The sequence below is a fragment of the Taurulus bubalis genome (assembly GCF_910589615.1).
Source record: "Taurulus bubalis genome assembly, chromosome: 2".
In the NCBI taxonomy this organism is placed as follows: domain Eukaryota; kingdom Metazoa; phylum Chordata; class Actinopteri; order Perciformes; family Cottidae; genus Taurulus; species Taurulus bubalis.
In genome coordinates this window covers 13,214,960-13,236,069 of record NC_136590.1, presented here as the reverse complement: position 1 = coordinate 13,236,069, position 21,110 = coordinate 13,214,960, and the positions used below count along the sequence as shown (strand labels likewise).

The following is a 21,110-nucleotide window of genomic DNA, read 5'->3' as shown; positions in this document are numbered from 1 at the left end:
TATGGTGTACCACAAAGGAAAATAAGAGGGGAAATGAGGGCATGGGTTTAAAGATCGGGCAGAGGAAAGGGAAAATGTGCGGCAGGTTAGGGGAGGGAAAGTCATCGCATAAGGAAAGGGGGGAGGAAGGGAGAGGGGAGGGAGGGTCGCAGGAGAAAATATAGAGAGAGAAACAGAGAGGGAGAAACAGAAGTGGCGAGAAGTAAGTTAATGCATGGTCAACTGTTTGAGTCCAGAAGACAGAGAAAGACAGAGATTGTTCATGAGCATGAATTAATGTGACTTCATGGGATGCAACAAAACTCACAGACACCATGGCAAGAAAGAGAAAGAAGAGAAGTAGATGGACAGAAAAAAATGTCTGACAGAAGAAATAAAATATGATATCAAGCGAAGATGGAAACACAGACAAATTGATTGTGAAGAGTTGGAAACAGTCGATGCAGAGCAGAATAGCCTAGTGTATATGCATGTGTTTTTACTGCATGACTGTATATGTGTGTGTGTGTGTGTGTGTGTGTGTGTGTGTGTGTGTGTGTGTGTGTGTGTGTGTGTGTGTGTGTGTGCGCGCGCGTGTGTGTGTGTGTTTTGCTGCTAGCTGTGATTGGAGTTCATGTGTGCTCTTCCATCCAACCTGTCTTTCCTAAATGTTTGAATCTGCTGTTATATTTATACAGTGACCTCTGTGCTTATCTGCATCGGCTGCACAGACGTATACAATATGTATGTTTACAGTATGCTGTGCCTGGCATCTTGTGTGGATCTGTTTACGTAATATGTGCATATTTTTGTCTCTGTCTCCTGGTGTGAAACGTACCTTTCCGCACATTCCCATCTGTGGCACGGAATTCCCTGGTGTTGAGCAGGAAGCAGGCGCGGTCCTGCTGGTAACGTTCCCGGGTAGGGCCTCGCCCAATAGGGCTCCTCTCGTCTGGGCTCAGCACCTGGTCGATGGTGGGACAGTCCTCGTTAGCCAGGGCGGCCGAAGCTGCATCGCCGTTCTGCTTGGAATCTATAGGGGAATAGGTGGAGGAAGCACACACAGGAGAATTACTATAGGAAAAGAGTATCTTGTGTGTCTTATTTATCAAAATGCTAATATAAGTTTGTATTGTATTTGTATATATTGTATTTGCATAAGTACGAGAAAATGCATGTCATGAATGAAAATATTTCCCTGCAGTTTAATGGACAATTACAAAAAGTTTGCATCCTAAAAGTACACATTGCATAACAGTAAATTAAATGTTTGACTAATTTAGGCTTTGGTAAAAAAAAAATACAAGAACATCTTAGAGGCAAAACAATAATTAAGATAGATAGATAGATAGATAGATAGATAGATAGATAGATAGATAGATAGATAGATAGATAGATAGATAGATAGATAGATAGATAGATAGATAGATCATCACTACATAATGTAGCATGTATTGGAGCCAGTTGTCAAAATGTTGACTAATACAACTTCCTGCTAGAACATCTCCTGACACAACCTACAGGAAACCTTTTTAGTCTGGAGGGAAGCCAAGCAGACAAGATGTAGTAGAAGCACTGATGAAACCAATATGTTCTGGCTCACTGATGACTAAGGCAGTAAAGTAATGCATTAAAGGTGCATTATTGTTGCATGGGACTGACGCCTGATGCTGCAGCATGTAAAGAGCAAACAAAGAGCCAAATTACCTCTCCTCCTGATTGTACTGCTAATGCCAGAGAGAAAATATGTGCAGTCAGCCCAAACTGAGATGCATTAAGCTGTTTTAATAGATACTTGAGTTAATTTTCCTTCCGTACTGTTTGTTCTTCACAGACAGATGGGTGCCTTAAGGCAACTATGGACCTACTAGTTGATCATAAATTACACATACGTTTAGATGGGCCAGTGAATTCTTAAGGGTGGACCCAGAATCAACTATGCATCACTTCTTGTTAGGGCTCCGACTTCTTTTTGTGTCTCTCTAATTCTCCACTGGATCCCTGAAATCATCCCTGTGTATGCCTAAATCTGCAATTATTAAAGATTCCCCCAAAGCATGCTAGTCAGTTTTGATTTTAAAATATAATATTTGTTGACTAAATAAAGAGATTTAACATGAACAAACAAGTCTCTTACCTCTGTTAATCTCTATAATTTCTTCTTGGGCTAGAGGACAGTCTCCCCCCATGCCACCAGACCCCATCACTCCACCTAGGACATTTCCCAAGAGCCTTTGCGGTGATGCAGTAGCCATAGCCAGGGCGTCTGGCTTGCAGTAGTTAGGGGACCCTGGTTGGGGTGCTCTGGGAATATGTTTGTTTTTCTTTTTGGGCAGCTTTTGTTTGGCCATGGCCAGAGAGTAGTACATGCCGAAGTTGTTGACAATTACAGGTACAGGCATGGCGATGGTCAGCACACCAGCCAAGGCACACAGAGCACCCACCAGCATTCCTGACCACGTCTCCGGGTACATATCTCCATAGCCCAGTGTGGTCATGGTCACAACGGCCCACCAAAATCCAATAGGAATGTTCTTGAAGTTGGTGTGGGCGCTGGCGGTTGGGTCATCTGGGTCAGCGCCAATTCGTTCAGCATAGTAGATCATGGTGGCAAAGATGAGGACTCCAAGGGCTAAGAAGATGATAAGCAGGAGGAATTCATTGGTGCTGGCACGCAGGGTGTGGCCCAGGACACGGAGGCCCACAAAGTGGCGGGTCAGTTTGAAGATTCGGAGGATACGGACAAACCTGACAACACGCAGGAACCCCAGGACATCCTTGGCAGCTTTGGAGGACAGCCCACTCAGGCCCACCTCCAGATAGAAGGGCAGGATGGCAACGAAGTCGATGATGTTGAGGCTGCTTTTGAAGAATTCAAGCTTGTCTGGGCAGAAGGTGACTCGCAGCAGAACCTCAATGGTGAACCAAATGACGCACACGCCCTCCACGTACGTCAACCAGCTGTCAGTCACCACCTCGTATACAATCTCCTCACGAGTAACGTTGCCCACCGTGACGTTTTCTGTCTTGTTGAGAATGGTGTTGAAGGCCTCATGCGTCTCCATGCAGAAAGTGGAGATGGAGATGAGGATGAAGAACAGGGAGCCAAATGCCACATACTGGAAGAAAGAAAGAAGAAGTGAGTGTAAAGAGTCAGTTGCAAATCAAGAAATACAGCAATGCAGAGCGAACATATACATGCATAAAGGAAAACCTCAAGACAACAGGAGTATGTCTGTATCTTGTAAGTGCTAAATACTACAAAAAACTACAAGACTTCTCACTCTGTCATGTGCATCTACATTGAGGTCTTCGTAGAATAACCTTGACAAACCTTGTGATCAAAGTCCAAGTATAATCACACTCATTAGGCCTGATCAAATTGTATCTGACAGTCATAAATGATTGTGATGAACAATGAAGCCATAACATAGATGTGCTGTCAGTATCATGTCACATCATGTGCTATCAGGAAAGTATGATTCACAGAGGTTATAAATTCATCAAATTATTAATAGTACTAAACTAGTAATATGTATTATTAAAATTGTCATATTATTTTAACACTATCATACATTATATATTTGTATTCATAATAAATTATGATTGGATTAAAAACACATTCAATTAAAACAAATATAAATAAACAGGTCACACACAGTTTTGGTTCCATTAAAGAAAATAGTCTGACCCAAAACCTGTTGGTCTACTCTTGACTGAAATGTTTGACTGAGTCTGGGAAGACTTCATAAAACAAGACAAATGGAGGAAAGTATAAAAAAAAAGGAGAGAAAGTCACAGTGCATTAATGTTTTCCCGAGTCCAAAACAGAAAGGGAAAAATTGGTTGATAAATTCAACAAATCTCAAATAACAAATATCTTATTTGTGGTACTCTGCTAGAGAGGATGCAAAAAAGGATGGAACTCCCTCCCCCCACACATAAGACAATCAGACTCCATCACATTATTCAAATCTCAACTCAAAACTCATCTGTTCAAACTGGCATACACACTATAACTGGTGCCTGTGCACCTCACTTGTTTTTATGTTGATGCTCTGTTTTACTGTTGTTTATATCTTTTATGCTTATCTTTTACCCTGTATTATTTTATTGTAATTGTAAGGTGACTTTGGGTGCCTTGAAAGGCGCCTCCAAATTTAATGTATTATTATTATTATTACTATTATTATTATTATTATTATTATTATTATTATTATTATGATCAGGAGGGGAAAAACATGTCAATAAAATCAATAAATATGATATTGTGCATGCTGTTGTCCAGTTAAGATTAGGGATGGGTATCGTTTGGGTTTTTTCCGATACCGGTGCTAAACGGATACTTTTAAAACGATACCGGTGCCTAAACGGTGCCTGAAACGATACTTTTTTATTGCCAAGGCGATTTTTTTTCTTCAAATTGAACAATATATTAACCTTTTCAAGTATACTATGAATATTAATAAATAAATACATACAAAACACTTGTCTTCAAACTGCAGCTTCAAACCTTTTAACTTCAAACTATAAACAATATATATTTAAAAAAAAGAACAGACACAAGCATCAGGTGGCCTGATGGGACCGTGTGCAACAGAACTCAGAAACCGTTGGATCTACAAACTGCTGCTTTACTGGACTACACGTCATCATTCATATCAACTGGGAGAGATTTGTTCCAGAAAGCCGAGGACGGGCGTTCAAAAGCTCGTGCTCGTGTCTGCAGCGATCTCTGTGTGCGCGCGCTGTGTGTGGCGTGTGAGCGCTGGAAGCCCCGCCTCCTCGAGCCCCGCTCTGCATGCAGGCGGACAACAGAGAGCGGAGGAGTGTCCTCTGATCCGCGCTATTTTAATAGTATCGATACATCAAAATCCTATCGTTTTTAACGTGCGTGTACCGCGCTACCTTTTTAGTATCTATATACCGTGCAACATTACAGAGGAGTGTAAAAAAACAAGTATTTAAATCGGCTCAGGCACCGGAAGAAAGCACCGAAATCTGCGTTGCTTTTCGGTCCGGTAGGTACCCGACGTATTGGAACCGGTGCCATATTGGCACCGGTTCTCGGTACCCAACCCTAGTTAAGATGTGTAAATCCCACACAGTGTGTTCTGTGTTGTTAGAGTCAAAACATGACGAAACAGTCAAAGTGAACTGCAGTTTCCAAGCAAACGTACATTTGTTTACAGACTTACAATGTCAGACCCTGCAAACAAGCAGTTGACTTATTATTATTACTTTATATCAGTTTTATTATTATTATTATTTGTAATATTTAGAAAGCTACAATGTTTACAACAGGGTTATGTTTATATGAGGATTCCCCTCCTAACCCTCCACTTGTTTGATGATCCAAGTATGCTGCAGGGTAGCATCACCCATCACATCATCCAGTCTTCTTCACATTAGAATTCAAATAAATTTACATTAAAATATGATCTTGATTTTGTTGTTGTTCTACTTGCTCCATGGTTTATTTTTTTGTTGAGTAAAAGACATTGAACATTTTCCAATGTGTAAAGTTGTTAAAGTCGTGATTGATCCATAAATGTAAGGCTGTATATGTATATACCTACAGAAATACAATATTTCTATCTGCCTCTTTGTTTTGCAAGATCAGATGAGTTACAATCATTTTCTTGGTAGGAGTAATTTCCCAAATATATGTTAAGCCATTAATCATTTAGCATCAGAAATGTTAAATATCTTGTCTTCAAAATGAACTTGAGGCTTACATGAACCATGTAACTGTAATCGTTAAGCTCCTTTGGTTGAATTATTATTATTATTATTATTATTATTATTATTATTATTATTATTATTATTTTCTTGGCATCTGCCTCGACTCCCTCAACATCCTGGGAGTACTGTCAGTGCCTTTCCTACAAGTGGCATCCTTATACTACAATGTCTTACAGCTAAATGTTTGCTTGTTTACTTCCTAAACTTTGTCCTGAAAAGAAAGCAAACGATAAGCTGACCAAAGGCAATTTTCTGAGCATTGAATATCTGTGTGATCTACATCTGTCTATATCTACCCATGCGTATTATTCTACTGTAACCCATTCAGGTGTCACTGAATCAATGACAGTAGCGTGATAACACCAGTGTGCTACTGCACAATCTTTCCCCTTTGCGATCCATTCCTACAAGCCCTGCAGTGTATTTATAGACGCAGTATACTTTGAGCTTTATCAAATAAATAATAAAACAGACATGGCCTGACGAGTGAGAGAGAAAGGTAATTCATACTTGAGTGGAACCCATATATATAAGAAGCCTGAGTACCTTCAGTGTATTGTGTGTGTCACCGAGTATTTTGGACATTATGCCTTTATGTAATATCAAGAGCAACATACTTATAAGAGGAAGCATTATAACTAAACAAATGGAGGGAACCCGTTTCCGTTATTTTTCTTAAAAGGTCTCGCTTCTTTCTCCCAGCTTTTCTTTGATTTTTAAATTGGATGATAGCCTACACATGTTCTCTCTCAGTGCCTTCATGACAGAAATACACCAAGCAGAACACTTCTGAGCCACTGTATTCATTGAGGAGATTAGCTGACGCACATTTAGCCAAAGAAATGACCTTCCAGGAAAGCCAGCGGTGTCAATGTCCAATCTGCGATTTTACGTTGTTATTTTGGTATGTGTATGGTATATATGTTGTTCAATCATTTTCAAAACCCGTCGACTATTGGCCTGATGACAAATAAGGCTCTTGGGGGCGAGGTACTATATTTTGGGGGGTCTGGTGTAGCCAGCAAGTATCTGGGCCCAGACTTTGCTTCTGTGCGTTGCTCATTGTCTACAGTCTGATTAGTTGAAGTTGAAATTGAGAGACGACGCGTACAACCGGATCGGTTCACGAGTAGACAGTTGCAAACAAATTTTTAAATCAACCAAAAGCAAAATCATCGGCAGACGATAGATGGTGGGTTCCAAGATTGCATTTCGTCCAATGCGTTTTTAAGGATCATATCCGTATCCCAAATAGTTTGACAGTTTAGATTATCAGGTTTGTTCCAGGTTGTCTGGTTTTCTATATTCTCACAAGCTTCTACCCGGACACTCCCTAATTCTCCTCCCTTTTTTTTCTCCATCTCTTCTTCCTACTTCTTTTCTCCTCTGCTATGTTTCTCACTAGTTGGTGTCTGACCTACTTTTTCAGATAGCTGCAGTGCTCTACCCATCTGTATCATGAAAACACACAGACACACAGACACAGACAAACACACACACACACACACAGACACACACACACACACACACACACACACACACACACACACACACACACACACACACACACACACACACACACAGACTGAGGTTCTCAATCACCCTCCTACCTCTACCCCTATACCAGCCCCCATGTCCTAGGGAAACAGGATAGCACCAGTGGGACCATCTCAGGATGCCCCCTCATTGGCTGGACACCAGAACACCTTTATATGTGCATATTACCCTGTAACTGTTGCCAATATTCCTTGTGATGACATTATTGATACATATAATAACAGTTAAACTGAGAAGATATGAGCAGCACGGGTACTCGTACAAAATATTGAAATGTTGAGGATGATTAGAAGTGTGGGATTTGTCATCAGAGTCAGTTTTTCTTATGCTGCACTGGTTTTAAGACATGAAGAATACAATGATTACACATGAACAAACACATATACACAAGTGGCAAAACTGCAGTAACATCATATTGTCTATGTAGGTAGGAAACAAAGGAGGAGGCAGACAGGTGAGAGGCAGACCAGACGATGTAGGTCTATGCGTGGAATGAACACAAATATAAAAGTAAAGTAAAGGTATCCAGGTGCAGGTTTTGCAAAGGTAACCTAAGCTAGATCATTGCTCTGATGATTCTGAAAGTGATGTGACTGTCATGCAAACAGGACTTTTAAAAAAAGACAAAGAAGAGGACAGAAATGAAGAAAGGAAATAAAGGTAAACGTGAGATGAAAAGAAAGGAAAAGAAAAAGAGAGAAAGCTGTCAGGAGGTTTAAGGCTAATAATAAATGGCAGGCCTTAGTCATAAAAGTGAGTTATGTCAACCAAAGAGACAGAGGGAGTTCAATGAATCTATTTGTTACATCTGATCAAATATTGGAACCTTGTTCACAGGACATACAAATAAATACATTTGACTCAAAGCTGCATTAAGCAGGATGTTCCATAATGTCAATACACCCATCTAATGACACTGAGAAGAGGTTGCAGGTGATGTAATAGCAGCCTCAGTGGAGGGACACATTAAAAAATAAAATATTGTTTGCAAAATTTGTCTGATTAAAAACTTACGACAAAACAAGCTGACACTTTTGTTTCGCTGACACTTTAAATGCACCACATTCTGTTTAACCAAATGCAGCTTAGACTGGTATATATCATAAGGCTTATCATTCACTAAAAACATATTTAGCAGGTTAATTTATACTATGTGCCATGCATACATCCAAAAGGTGTTGCCTGGGAAATACTTTGTGGGTTCATCTTGCAACCAAGACTGCTCCATGTGATAACAAGTCAAGCTTAAAATGAATGAGAAAAACAAATCTGCTCAAAAAATTCAATTAATATACACAAAATCTAAGATGCAGCTATACATTCCAAACAATTAGTCTCAAACTATTGTTTCTTCACTCAGACATTCCTGATTGTTAACATACTCTACCACTGAAGCAAAATTTTCTAAGCATTCTGTCCTTTCCTGTCTAGCTGGTATAGGATAGAGTAGTACAGACACCAGAGAGTTGTGATGCCCCTGCAAAGCCTCTCCAGATCTGCAGATTTGCCCTCTTTTTCTAAATTAAACTTGTGGGTCAGGTGGGAAATCTTATACACACAGGAAATAACACATCTGTATTTCAATTCAGGTGATTTCTGCCAAGGTCGTCCGAAGCGTGCCGAACACACTTTAGGTAATGTTTTGTGGCCAGGCTCCTGAGGTGCATGAGGTGGGATCAGAAAGAACACATTATTATAGGTGGGAGCATTAAAGGGTGTGACAATCATGGCCAATAACATTAACTACTTTCACCCTGTTTAATCACCCCGCAATGACGCAATGACAGTTTGGGAATCCTGTAGTCTCCTGAGTTTTTCTCAGAGGAAACGTATTATTTTATGGGACGGAAAATGTTTCAAATGTTCAGTATTGAAGCCGAACAATCTCTATCACACCATGTTGCTCAACATAGTCATCCATACCTGTATTCTAATTTTAGAATTTGTTTTACAGCTTGCGCAAAAGCCTCTTTTAAAAAGAGATGTCGCACACAGCCTTTACCCAGGTCACTGGTGTTTAGGATGGAGACACCGGAAGACAGGAACAGACGTTCCTGAGGGATTTATAAGCGGAGTGGGAAGTGATTACACATTTTTCGTGGAGCTGCGTGAACTGTTTTCAATGTGTCAGTCTCCGACTAAGGCAGAGTGTCCATACAGTGTTTTTCTCTAGCAGAAAAGTGCTGGCAGGGTACTGGGAACACTAGTGCATTTCTGAGAAGTTAAGAGATGAAAATCTCAAGAAGAAGAGCTCGGAGTGGCTGTACAAAAAAATACTCTAAATGCAGCGGCTTTTATTTTTGCATTGTGTTTATTGTTTAATCTTACGCACCACCCGCCATGACAAATTCCTTGAATGTGAAAATATATGTGGCAATATTTGGTTCTGAATCTGATTCTGATTTGGTGGCCGCATCACTCTTTCCTCATCAAAACGCTGTTTGGACACTCAGCCTTATTAATCAAAACCACATGTTTGCTCTGCACATAGGCATGGGGGGTCTGTGGTTATTTCAGAACGCTCTGATGCTGGTTTCACAAAATGTAACCAATGTATCTTCTTTGCGGAATTGTTGCAACAAACAACACAATAATTGCTGGTGGAATTGGCTGCAATGCAAGAGGCACAAGCTGAAATATTGCCTATAGGACACTTAATTGATCAGGAACGTCTCTGTTTCAATCCTATGTCCTAAACATCAGTGGGGACACACTGTAGAGAGAAAGCTTGACTCATAATGACACCAATACATGCAGGTCTAAGAAAGGCACAAATGAACACTAGATTGCACTTAACATGAACCATAGCTTTTACCTGCAGTACTGTGCTGTTATTAATTTGATCATGTAGTTAAAAGCCACAATACAATATTGAAACAAAGGTCCATTCGGGGTTTCAGTAATTAAATGATACAGTCGTTCAAGAGAGCACAGTGGATTACACATCAAGTCAATATTGATCAAACCACCACAGCAGCCAGTCCTTTTTAAATATGCAGCAGCATGTCAAGCAAAGACCTGCTGCGTGATAGAGAAGACCCCCACTGCTTAAAATGCACCTAAAGCCACACATCAGGTGTGGATGCGTCTGTGTGTCTACTGTATGTGCTTGTGTTTACATGTACTAGTGTAAGTGGCTGGCACAAGTGTGTGTGTGTGTGTGTGGTGTGTGTGTGTGTGTGTGGGGGGGGGGGGGGGGGGGGATATGACTCACCATGTGAGAGAGACAAACAGCCTATGGGCACAGGAAGTGTGTGTGCACACTTGCTGATCGCAGATAGTGAGTGGTCACTACATAAGCACTGCATTGAGGTGATGGAGAGGGATCAGTGAAGAGACAGAGAGAAAGAAAGAGGTGGAGGAAGATGATAAAAGGAGGAGTAGCAATCTGTCACTTCACACTTATTCATCTCCTGGCACTTTGTGTCTGTTCTCTCCCTCCATCCCTCTCCTTGCTGCGACATGAAGGTATGTGTTTGTTCTGGTCTGGACAACCACGCTGAAGCTCTGCATATCTGATTCAGAGGCTCACTGTAATGTTTGTGTGGCGCTTAATGCGTTGGATCCGCTACAATAAAGCTACCTGCAGTCCAATGACCTTCAAGGCCCGATAGAGTCTCCTTCGCTCTCTAGATTCTGAAATTAGATTTGGAAAGATCATCAACATACATTTAAAAGAGCGGGAGTCAGAGATAGAGAGAGAAAGACAGTGAAGCAAATGAGAAATAGCCTTTCAGAGAGGAGAGAGAGAGAGAGAGAGAGAGAGAAACCGTAAAAAGGAAGTTGATGATAGAATGTTAATTGTGTTTTGATGGATGAATGACGAAGAGCGAGTGAAGGAATGGAGGGCGAGCAGATGAAAGGACGAGCGGAGGAGAGAAGACAATGGCGAGAATCTCACCAATCAAGGGGAGAGAGCAGTGTATCGGATAGTGAAAGTGCAATAAAGGGACAGAGAAGAAGGAGGAGGTGAGGAGAGCATCCATGTAGGTGATATAACCAAGGAGAGATTGTCGGAGCTGATATTAGCACTACGGGCGTTTTTGCATGCACAGCGGTGCGCTCTTCTTTAACAGGACCCGAGTGGCGCTGTGTTTACTGCGGCACCATCGAGAAGAGCTTTATCATTACAGTATTACCACAGCCCTGCCTGGCTCTCTGTCACCATGACAACCACTGCGTTAGCCTCTGCTTTCAGGCACCAAGGACAGGACTAAGCCAAATACTGCTCATACAGCTGCCGTTAAGGGCTGAATGTAGAGGAGCGAGATAAGAACCGTGATCATTCAGACTGGCTGCTGATTGATCAATGAAAGATTACCATTTGTGAGGTCAAGGGTGAGTGACCTTGACGGAGATATATCGACAAATTTAGGATTTTGCTTTTGTTCCATGTACACTGAAGGTGACGTTCGATCAGCATTAGTATGACGAACAGCGCCTGGTAAGAATAGGCATGTGTAGTCTTTCAGAGAGAGCAAAGCAAATGGGTGACCACTGCTGCAGAGTCAGCGATGATAAGAAGACATTGTGAAGGATGATGGGAAATCTGCACATGAATGAGGCATGAAAAATGAACATTGAAAAGATGTGGAATACAGAACGTTCTGCTGAAGGGCAACCCGAGCACTGGGTTGGACTCGGATCAGGTGATTAATCTATTATTTTAGGTGAATGGCTGCAGCCATCACTCAGAGACTTCCAAAGTAGCCACTTAGCGTGCAGTGTGAGCGTAACCTTGGGTGGGTTACAGGAATAGCCTTCACTTTTACCATCATCATCAACACTGTTGTCCTTATCATCGTTATATTCTGAGTGACATTGTGGATTATTTGAAAATTGTGCTAGTTTAGGCTGAGATACAAAAATGTAATAAATCATAATATAATACTCAACCTAACAGTCCAACACTCAAGACGAAGTAAGAGAGTTCCTTTAAGGGACAGGGCGTGTGAAATGGGCAAGCAGCAAAACTGAGTGGAAAGATGCATTGAATTATGGATAATTTTGGCTTTTAGCTGTTTATGACCCTTGACCTCAAGGCTTTCTCATGTAAGTTTAAGGTTCATGACATCTATGTCAACCATAGTTACAGTATGCAGACCGTCATGTTATATTAAGTCCACAAAATACAGTTAATACCACAGCCAATGTCTGCCCTTATACTCTGATTAATCTGAATAATCATTTAGTGAAATGTTAAAAAAAGGATGATCAATCATCAGTTAATACATTTAAAGCAGCTACATTTCTTTATATTCTTTCTATCAATAGTTTTACTTGAAAGGGGTTTGTTTAACACACAGATAATTATTACCTGACCCATCAGCTCAAGTGTCTTTTTAGTGTCTTTAGTCTTCATTCTCACCACTCCCATAGCGTTGTATTTAACTGCAATAGCTCTGATAAACTCACTGTATGTTTACCTGCTAAGCACTTAACAGTGCACAGACCAAGGTAGTGAAACGCTGGTGAACATAGTGGAGCATGAAGCAGGAAGGAGCCAGATACTTCACTCAAGAGACAAAAAAGAGTTAAAAGAAGAGTGGATGTTGGACTTCCACTCATCAGGTGGACACAAACACAATACATGATAATGTTTCTCTGTATGTGCACTGTAAATAGGCAACTGTTTGCGAACAGGTTTGTCGTTACATTGACTTAGAAGCTAATAATATATGAATACTGTGGTGTTTCTGCTTCACCCAAGTCATCAAAAAAACATGTATTGCTGGTTTAAAGGCATTCACTCACCATCTAACTATAAAGCAAGGAATGTCTGTCTATCTGTCTGTCTTTTGCAGATCTCAGAAACCACTCATCCAATCTACTTCACACTTGGTGGGTGCATTGTTGATGCAATTTTGGCACTTGGCATGTTTAATATGAATAAACTTTAAATAAACAAGCAAACAGCCAAGCGGGCAGACAGGACACGCTATTTGCTCACAGATTTCACTGAAGTTTCTGACAGCGAGGATCGGTAACCTAGGTGTGTTCTTCAGGGCTGGATTTAGTGATTTGAGGGCCCCAACCGAACGCTGTCTTGCTTTATTTTTCACCCTTTCTCTAACAATGAATCTGGGTATTGGCAGTGGTAGAAGAATTACTCAAAAAATGTACTAAAGTTAAACTTTAGAAGAGTAAAACTATTAATACTGCACAATAGAAGGTCTGCATTTAAATGTTTAGTTAAGTTGACTTGTGAGTGAAAGGGTAGCATTATTAGCACAATGTTTTTCATGTACATAATGTCGTTTCAAGGTGGAGCTTTCAATTATAATATGATGCTGGATAGTATGAATATTAACATCATATGCTTGTCAAATCTAAAACAACAATATTGTATCATACTATAGTAAGTAGTATACAGTTGAGTTGCTTATTTTCTATGTGCTTTGGGGAAAGTTATTTCAGGGTACAATGAGTAACATTATTCAACACGTTTCCTATCTTAACATTATAAAAAATCTATAGCAGTTTGAGACCCTTTTACTTTTCAGGCCCGAATGCCCACCTTGCCTCACGGTAAAGTCTGCTCAATGCCCTTTTTCCCCTCAAGCTCATTCGGCCTGTTCTGGACAGGCATGTTTTCAACGGGCACTGCATTAGTGATATGAAATCTGACAAATCTTCAAATCTGGGAAGCTGTTATCAACACATGTTTGGTATTTTACTTGAATAACTTACAATGGATAGATAATCCATTATTGATTGAGTGATCATTTTAGTGCTATCCCTGTTACATTGTTGCAAAAACCTCCTCCTTGTACTGCAACAACATGACAGACATTTTGATTGTGGTAGTTCCATCATTGCAGAACAGTCAAGATTTCAAGGTGGACTGATCTAATAGCTCTCAGCTTATTTAAAAAAAAAAAGGGAATCTATGACAGCTGATAATACCAGCCTGACAATAGACAGAAAGTAATATCAGCGGAGAAAGTAATCTTGCCTCAAGGGAGATGCAATCGACATGACGTGGAGGACGTCGGTATCCGAGCCAGGACAGGCAGTTAAAGCAGAAGATTGTGAGCCCTTGCTAGGGGTCACCCAGCACCCAACACGGGACACTGCGGGATAGTGAAGGGCAAGGGAGGTGAAGAAATGGTTGGGACTGGTAGAAGTCGATGGCGTAGAGGAGGAGGACGTAACATGAATCCCGTCACAGGATGGTTGCATGATTGTATATGTGCAAAATGTGTGCGGCAGGCTCATCAAACACCTGAATGCAGGAAGAGATGAAGGAGGAGGAGCGACTGAGGTTGGAAGGAGGTAGGACTGAACTTTGAGATATAATTAGCATCTGCTCGAGGTAATCCTCACGTATATTTTATTTTCTGTTTTATTCTCTGAGGTCAGTGCTCTTGGAAGCGATCCTAGTAAAATTCTAATCACAACACAGACTTCTTCTGTTTGAGACATTCCCTGAATGACTCAACTCCTTGACATACTACAGTTGATTCGGTAAGCTCTCTCTCTCTCTCACACACACACACACACACACACACACACACACACACACACACACACACACACACACACACACACACACACACACACACACACACACACACACACACACCGGCAGTTTTGTATCTGCTCTAGCGTTCAGGTCCCATCCATTTAATTCCCTGCAATTACGTCAAACCTTTCTGAAAACAAACCGATACCGTGTGGAGGTGAGTAAACTGTACACGTGTCCGTTCCCTCTCATCTGTATTCGCCTCGGATTACTGCAGCATGCTATGTGCATTTATCATTGCGACGCAGCCCTCCCCTTCCTTCTCAGACGATCCTCCTTTTATCCTCCCTTCCTCACCCCTCTCGCCATCCTTGTATTGTTCGAGACACATAACGCAAGTTTGGCAAAGCTCTGCCTGTTCAAATAGCGGTGATGCTGACTGCCTTTATGCCTCCTCCTTCTCCTCCTCTTTTTCTAAACCCCCCTGTGCTTTCTCCCTCTGTCCTTTTTCCTTCTGTGCTTCAGTAACTATCCGTAGCCAACTTCATAGCTCCATCATAAAAATGAAAATGAAATGGGACATGCACAAAGGACTCGTTGGTAAACGAGATCACTGCACGTATTAAACTGTCAACCGTTCTATGTCGTGCTGCTCATAGAGGTAAACTAAAGAATATGAAGTTGCAAAACGCTTGATTTTCAGAAAAAAAGAGAAAAGAAACGACATTCTGATACATCGCCATCCAAATCCACTCCTGAATCAGATCCTTACAGACTTCATCACATTTCTATTTAAAGTCGTCATTCGCTCTGCCTCCACTCCACTGCCACTTGGACAGGAGGGACAATCACGAGGAAGCAGATGGTCACACAGGAATTGTCCCAGTGACACCCTCCAATGTCATTTTCCAAGGGAATGAGCAGGGATACAGTTTGACTGTTAAGTGCCACGGGGTAACGACACCTGGCCAATAGACTACATGCTTAATCAAGAAAATTAAGAAATTGTAGAGCAAAAGTAGTGTAATTTCAATCATAAATGCTAAACATTCCCTAGATAAAAATGATGAGGGTTTGCTGCTTTTCTTTGTTTGGTGTGAAAGTGAACTGAATATTTTTACATTTTAACTTGCAATTTGAAGACATCAACTTCCAGGATTTCAGGAATGATGGCCATTTTAAATGATTAATCGAGAAAATAATCCACATAATAAAAAAGTATTATTAGTCACAGTCCTAGTATGCTTGCACATTACATTTATATATATATATATATAGCGAATATCTTCATGAAAAGAAGCTAGTTGAAGGTTAAACATTTGACTCTGGGAAGTTGCATTTTTCACTTTCATTTCGTAAGTTATTTATTAAATAACAATAATAGAAAAATATGATGAATAAAAAAGATCTACAGAATCATAAATAATGAAAAAGTTAATTAGTTGTCAGCCCTTAAAAATGATGAGTGATTGAAAAGCTTTTTTGTAATATCATCTTTTAGCTCATTTCCGTTTAGTTTGTTGGTGTGTGTATTTGTGAAAGGCATGCACGAGGGACATTGGCATGTGTGAGAGTGATCTGCAGGGTTACATATGGCTGCGTGTCAAATAAAGTGATTCATCTGTGCGCTGTAAGTGTGGACGCTCAGCTGGATGGTTTATGGGCATCTACACTTACAGAGCATGGGCCAGTGTGTAAAGGTGAGGCACCAAAAGGGATTTATGTTCAGCCGGGTGTTCGAGAGAGTCAAATGTAAGATGTGTGTTGTAATGGAAGTGGATAAATGTGTTTCTATACCACATTAAGTCTCGCTTTAGCTACAGTATGTGCTGTTCTATTTCTCATGAATAATTGACTATCTTTATGCAGCCAAAGGATTTTTGATTTGGCACGCAATTAAGATGTTTTTCTCTGTGAGTATGAGCGCACTGTGTACTTGTTTGTTTACATACACTATGTGTGTGGCGGTCTGTGCGACTGTAGTTCACAATATACTGCTCTCTCGTGTGAAGTTTTGTCCCATTTAGAGAATTCACATTCCCACCACTGTAATTGGCTCTGGCACCATGTGAGCTCTCAACCCTGCCAGTGTCCGGAGTCATTTCCATTCAAGAGCGTAAGAGCACAATGTCCAGCGTTTGCCATGAGGTTCAACTGATTGACTGTCAGTCCAGTGGTGTGTAGTGCCGATTCAGCACTTTCCCTGCATGGCTAAATGGACCGACTCAGAAGAGGAGGAGGAAGATGGCTGAGGAGGTCCAAACGAGAAGAAGAACGGTATTTGGAGTGATGAGAAAGCAATGTTTGCAAGATAATCACACAGCATGTGAAATGCTTCTGTCTGAAATGTAATGTGATACTTAAAGCAGTAGGTTGACATTTTGGAAAATACACTTTCTCGCCAAGAGTTAGTTGAGAGGATCAATACCACTCTCATGGCTGTACAGTATGAAGCTGAAACCAGCAGCCAGCTAGCTTAGCTCTGTTCAAGGATAACAAAATCAGCTTACAAGCACTTTTAAAGCTTGCTAATTAAAACTTGATATATTGTTTATTTAATCTGTAGAGAAAAAAGTGAAAAAATTACAATTTGCGGTTGGTCATGTGCCAAACTATTTCTTGCCAAGCTACCAGGAGACTTCAGGAAGTTAAGGTCCCTGCCAAAGTCTGGCAAATTAATTTAATTTTCCCGACAAAGCTGCTTGTTGGCTGTTTCCCTGTTTCCAGTCTTCGTGCTAAGCTAAGCTAACCAGTTGCTACATCTAGCTACATATTTACTGTACAGCAAGAATGTGATTATATGTATTTCCCAAAATATTGATCTCTTTAACAGTTATTACTGGTGATGGATACATCTGAACACTGCAACATCTCTCCAAATACAATAGACCCACCATCTCTACTTTAAGATTCTAGGACGAGCGCAGGTTATAAATTGAACACAGCAACCGTTGCCATCGTCTGCTAGCACAGTTGGCGGCAACGTTGGCTCTGCTGCTGGTCCCACCACCGGTCTCTCTACCTATTTCAACGCCGTTCAGCTAAGATGTAGAGACAACTCGGAACTTGACGCTTATTGGGGAACAGAGCGGAAGTTGCATCACATTCACAGTTTATTAATGAATGCAATGCTAGGCCTGTGCCGAGATGGTTATGTTCTCTGTTAGGATTTGATTCTCTAAACTAAACTTTGTTTGTAATGTGGCAACAGCTAGTAGTGATTGATACATCAGCAAATCATTCGGCATATTTAGAATTAATATATGAAAATCATTGTTGGCCATACAGAAAGACCTACATAGCACAATGTTTTCCAAAATGGGATCACTGGAAAATATATATATCAAAACGTATTAGTCAAATTATAATACAAAAAAATATTGTCGGTTTTGTAAATTGTTTGATAAGGAATAGAGAGGCTGATGATGGTCATGATAAAGAAGAGCTTAGTTGGATCAAATACAGGAGGAGGGGAGGTGGGTATTGAGTCTCTTGTATGTAAAATGTGGCAGTTATTTGATTTAATTTTTGTAGGTTGATTATTAAGCACTTTATTATATTATATTCCATTATTAAACAAAATGACGATGTAGCAAAGGTGATACAGGAAAGTATAGAAAGAGAAGAGAAAAGGCAGAATATAAGGACAGGAGAGAGGAGGAAGAGAGACAAGAAGTCTGGGAGCATCTTAAACGTAAGTCGACCTCTACAATTGTGTACAAATTTGTGTCTAAAGCTCTTCTCGTATCAGCAAATGCACTAAATATCTTCTGGCGGCGCAGAATAAAGCTCCGCTGCCGGATAAAAAAATCCTAGAGGAAACACTGCAATTCACAAACACTGCAGTTTCTTTCAGTTTTTACAACTTTAAAGTGCTTCTCTCATATTTAAAACAGAGATCATGTGTCTGCCCCTGTTTGGAGACATGAAGCAGCTATCCAATGAAGTATCGCCAACAGACAGTGCTCAAGTTACAAAAGGACTGCGACTTCCAGGGATGCAAACACAACACGAGAAGGCCTGTGGTACAAAACATTGTCAGGGAAAATTGAAACAGAACACGATACATTTACCAATTGGAGGAACAGGAGAGGCAGGTTGACTAATTATCACGCCCTTGCCAGCAGCTACTGCTCGAGGAAAACAGTTTACCTTAATAAACTTGGTGAGCACTTAAGAGTATCTCTCGCCATCCGTTTCCTCTCTGTCAAGACAGGTTTGGTGCTTCAGTTATTTCCGACTTGTGTTTTCATGCGCTGAATGGTCATACAAGTGCATAGTCTCACCCTTTCATCAGTAATGGAGGATCAGATTTGCCACCAGCGAATGAATTTAATGCCTCCTTTTCCTCTCTTTGCTATTTTCAGATGCAGCCCACGAGGAGAGGCACGAGGATGGAAGTTGGTAATAGGCCTTTCAGCGGGGTCAGGGTTTGAATGGAAACCGCTTGGGAGCACGAATACCGTACCCTACCGCTGAAAGTAAAAGTGTAATTTAACGCGCTAAAGAGCTTTCAGTTTACAAAGAGCATCATCATCTTGATTTCACATCATTGCTCACAACGGTACACTGCTAAAGCTGAGGTTCAAAACAGGATGTTTGTAGGAGAAGGATGTTTGTTAGTTGCAGTTTTAGGGTGAGGTGCACCTTTTTTTAAATGCAGGTAATGATGAAAGTTGTGATGTTATTTTCCCTGAAGCATAATGGGTTAACACAACAAATAACAGGTTCTGTACGGGGAACTACGTGGCTCTGGGGCAAACAAAACTAGTCACAAGACTATTTGAAATTAGAAGTATAAAATAATCTGATACTCAATGGCTAAATCATGCTTTACTGAGAACAACACAGGTATTTTAAATGGCAAGTTGGAGAAGTAAAAACATTTTGTATTTCCAAATCCACAAAGAACTCATCTTCTCTGTCTCGTGGACTATAAAAATGAAACGCAATGTCCAGGACAAAAATGGCAACATAACCAAAACCCCGCCGTCAGCCAATTTATTTTCCACCCAACATCATATCTATATACTGATGCCTATCAATACATCTTTTGTTTCTATTTTCTGTCCACCACTAGTTTTCTACATACTCGGGCCATCTGGGACAACGGCAAGTTGCATTTGTTTATGACAGCATTGTGCGCTCCAGCACTGTGGAAAAAGGACAACAGACAATGGACCTCAAGACATGACCTTCAGGGAGAGGGGGGTGCTGGACACAGGGCCGCTCCCCCGAAAACTAACCAAAGGGGCATCTTGTACATGCCGAACTACAAATGGTGCTTTGTCAGGAGATTGCTGAGAAAGACAACCGTGCACTTCTGGTACGAAACTGGAAGTGACCAAAACTGCTAAACTTGTGCGACAGTGGCACGACATTATAGGGCACATACAGATAGCTAGCAATGGATTTCATATGGAAAAATAGTACTTTTTCTTCTTTTTTTGATCTATTATGCTGGCAAAACAAAACACTGTATTAATCTGTGTCATATTTACTCAATTTAATCTCCTTCATCCAGACTTTTGATGTCCAATATTAACTTCTCGATGCTCACTTAAAGCTTTTTTCGTTAATATATGCATACGTAACTTGTAACATCTGGCATATTTAAAATGTCTATATTCCTTTCAGTTATTGTATAATTTAATATCCTATATTTTGAGGGCTATTTTTTAACTTCGTTCGACAACATAAATTGAGTGTCAAGTGATTACATCATATTAGATTACCTTCAATGACAAAAAAACATATAACACAATAACCACAGTTCATCAATAACGGTGGTTCCGTAGATGTATTCAATTAGGATCATTGTCATTCAGGCAAATTAGAGTTTAAAACAGTAGGAACATCAGAACATCATAGAACAGCTCTATGTCAACCAAGCACAGATCAATAAGAAATCCGATGCAAATCATATTGCATAACACTTCATCAAACAGAAACATATACATCCATAAATGGTGTCAATGGGTTAACGGTTGTGATATCATTCAAGCATTAGTCCTTGTGAGCATTTTCAGATTTTAAGAGGTGATAGAGGAAGAGAAAGGGGCTTTAAAAACAGACAAAAGAGAAGATAATCAATTAGTTATCAATCAATAGGCAGGCAGGAGGGCCGGGGTAGGAAGATTGGATGGCTCAAGCCTTCACAGATAATCGAAGATGCTAAGACAAGGGTCCCCACCCTCATCATACAACGTCTTTCTCCCTGTGGGTGTCCCCTCCTCCCCGTTTATCACAGTACCTCTCTTCCTCCTCGTCGTCTCTCTCCGTATCCCTCTTAGACCTTCAGTCCCTTTCCCCCTATATTTCCCTCCACTATCTCATCCCTTCTCCATTTCCCTCGCTCTGTCTA

The 21,110-nt window shown here is 40.6% G+C and overlaps 1 protein-coding gene across 1 annotated transcript in view; it reads right to left on the bottom strand.

Moving 5' to 3' along the window:
• LOC306753244 (voltage-gated potassium channel KCNC1-like) overlaps positions 1-21,110 on the bottom strand; it is a gene marked incomplete at its 5' end in the record, with an annotated part of 39,897 nt that overhangs the window by 8,072 nt on the left and 10,715 nt on the right. The window contains 2 exon segments of the mRNA XM_079237110.1: positions 818-1,012; positions 2,117-3,098. Coding sequence (XP_079093236.1) covers positions 818-1,012; positions 2,117-3,098 — 1,177 coding nt within the window.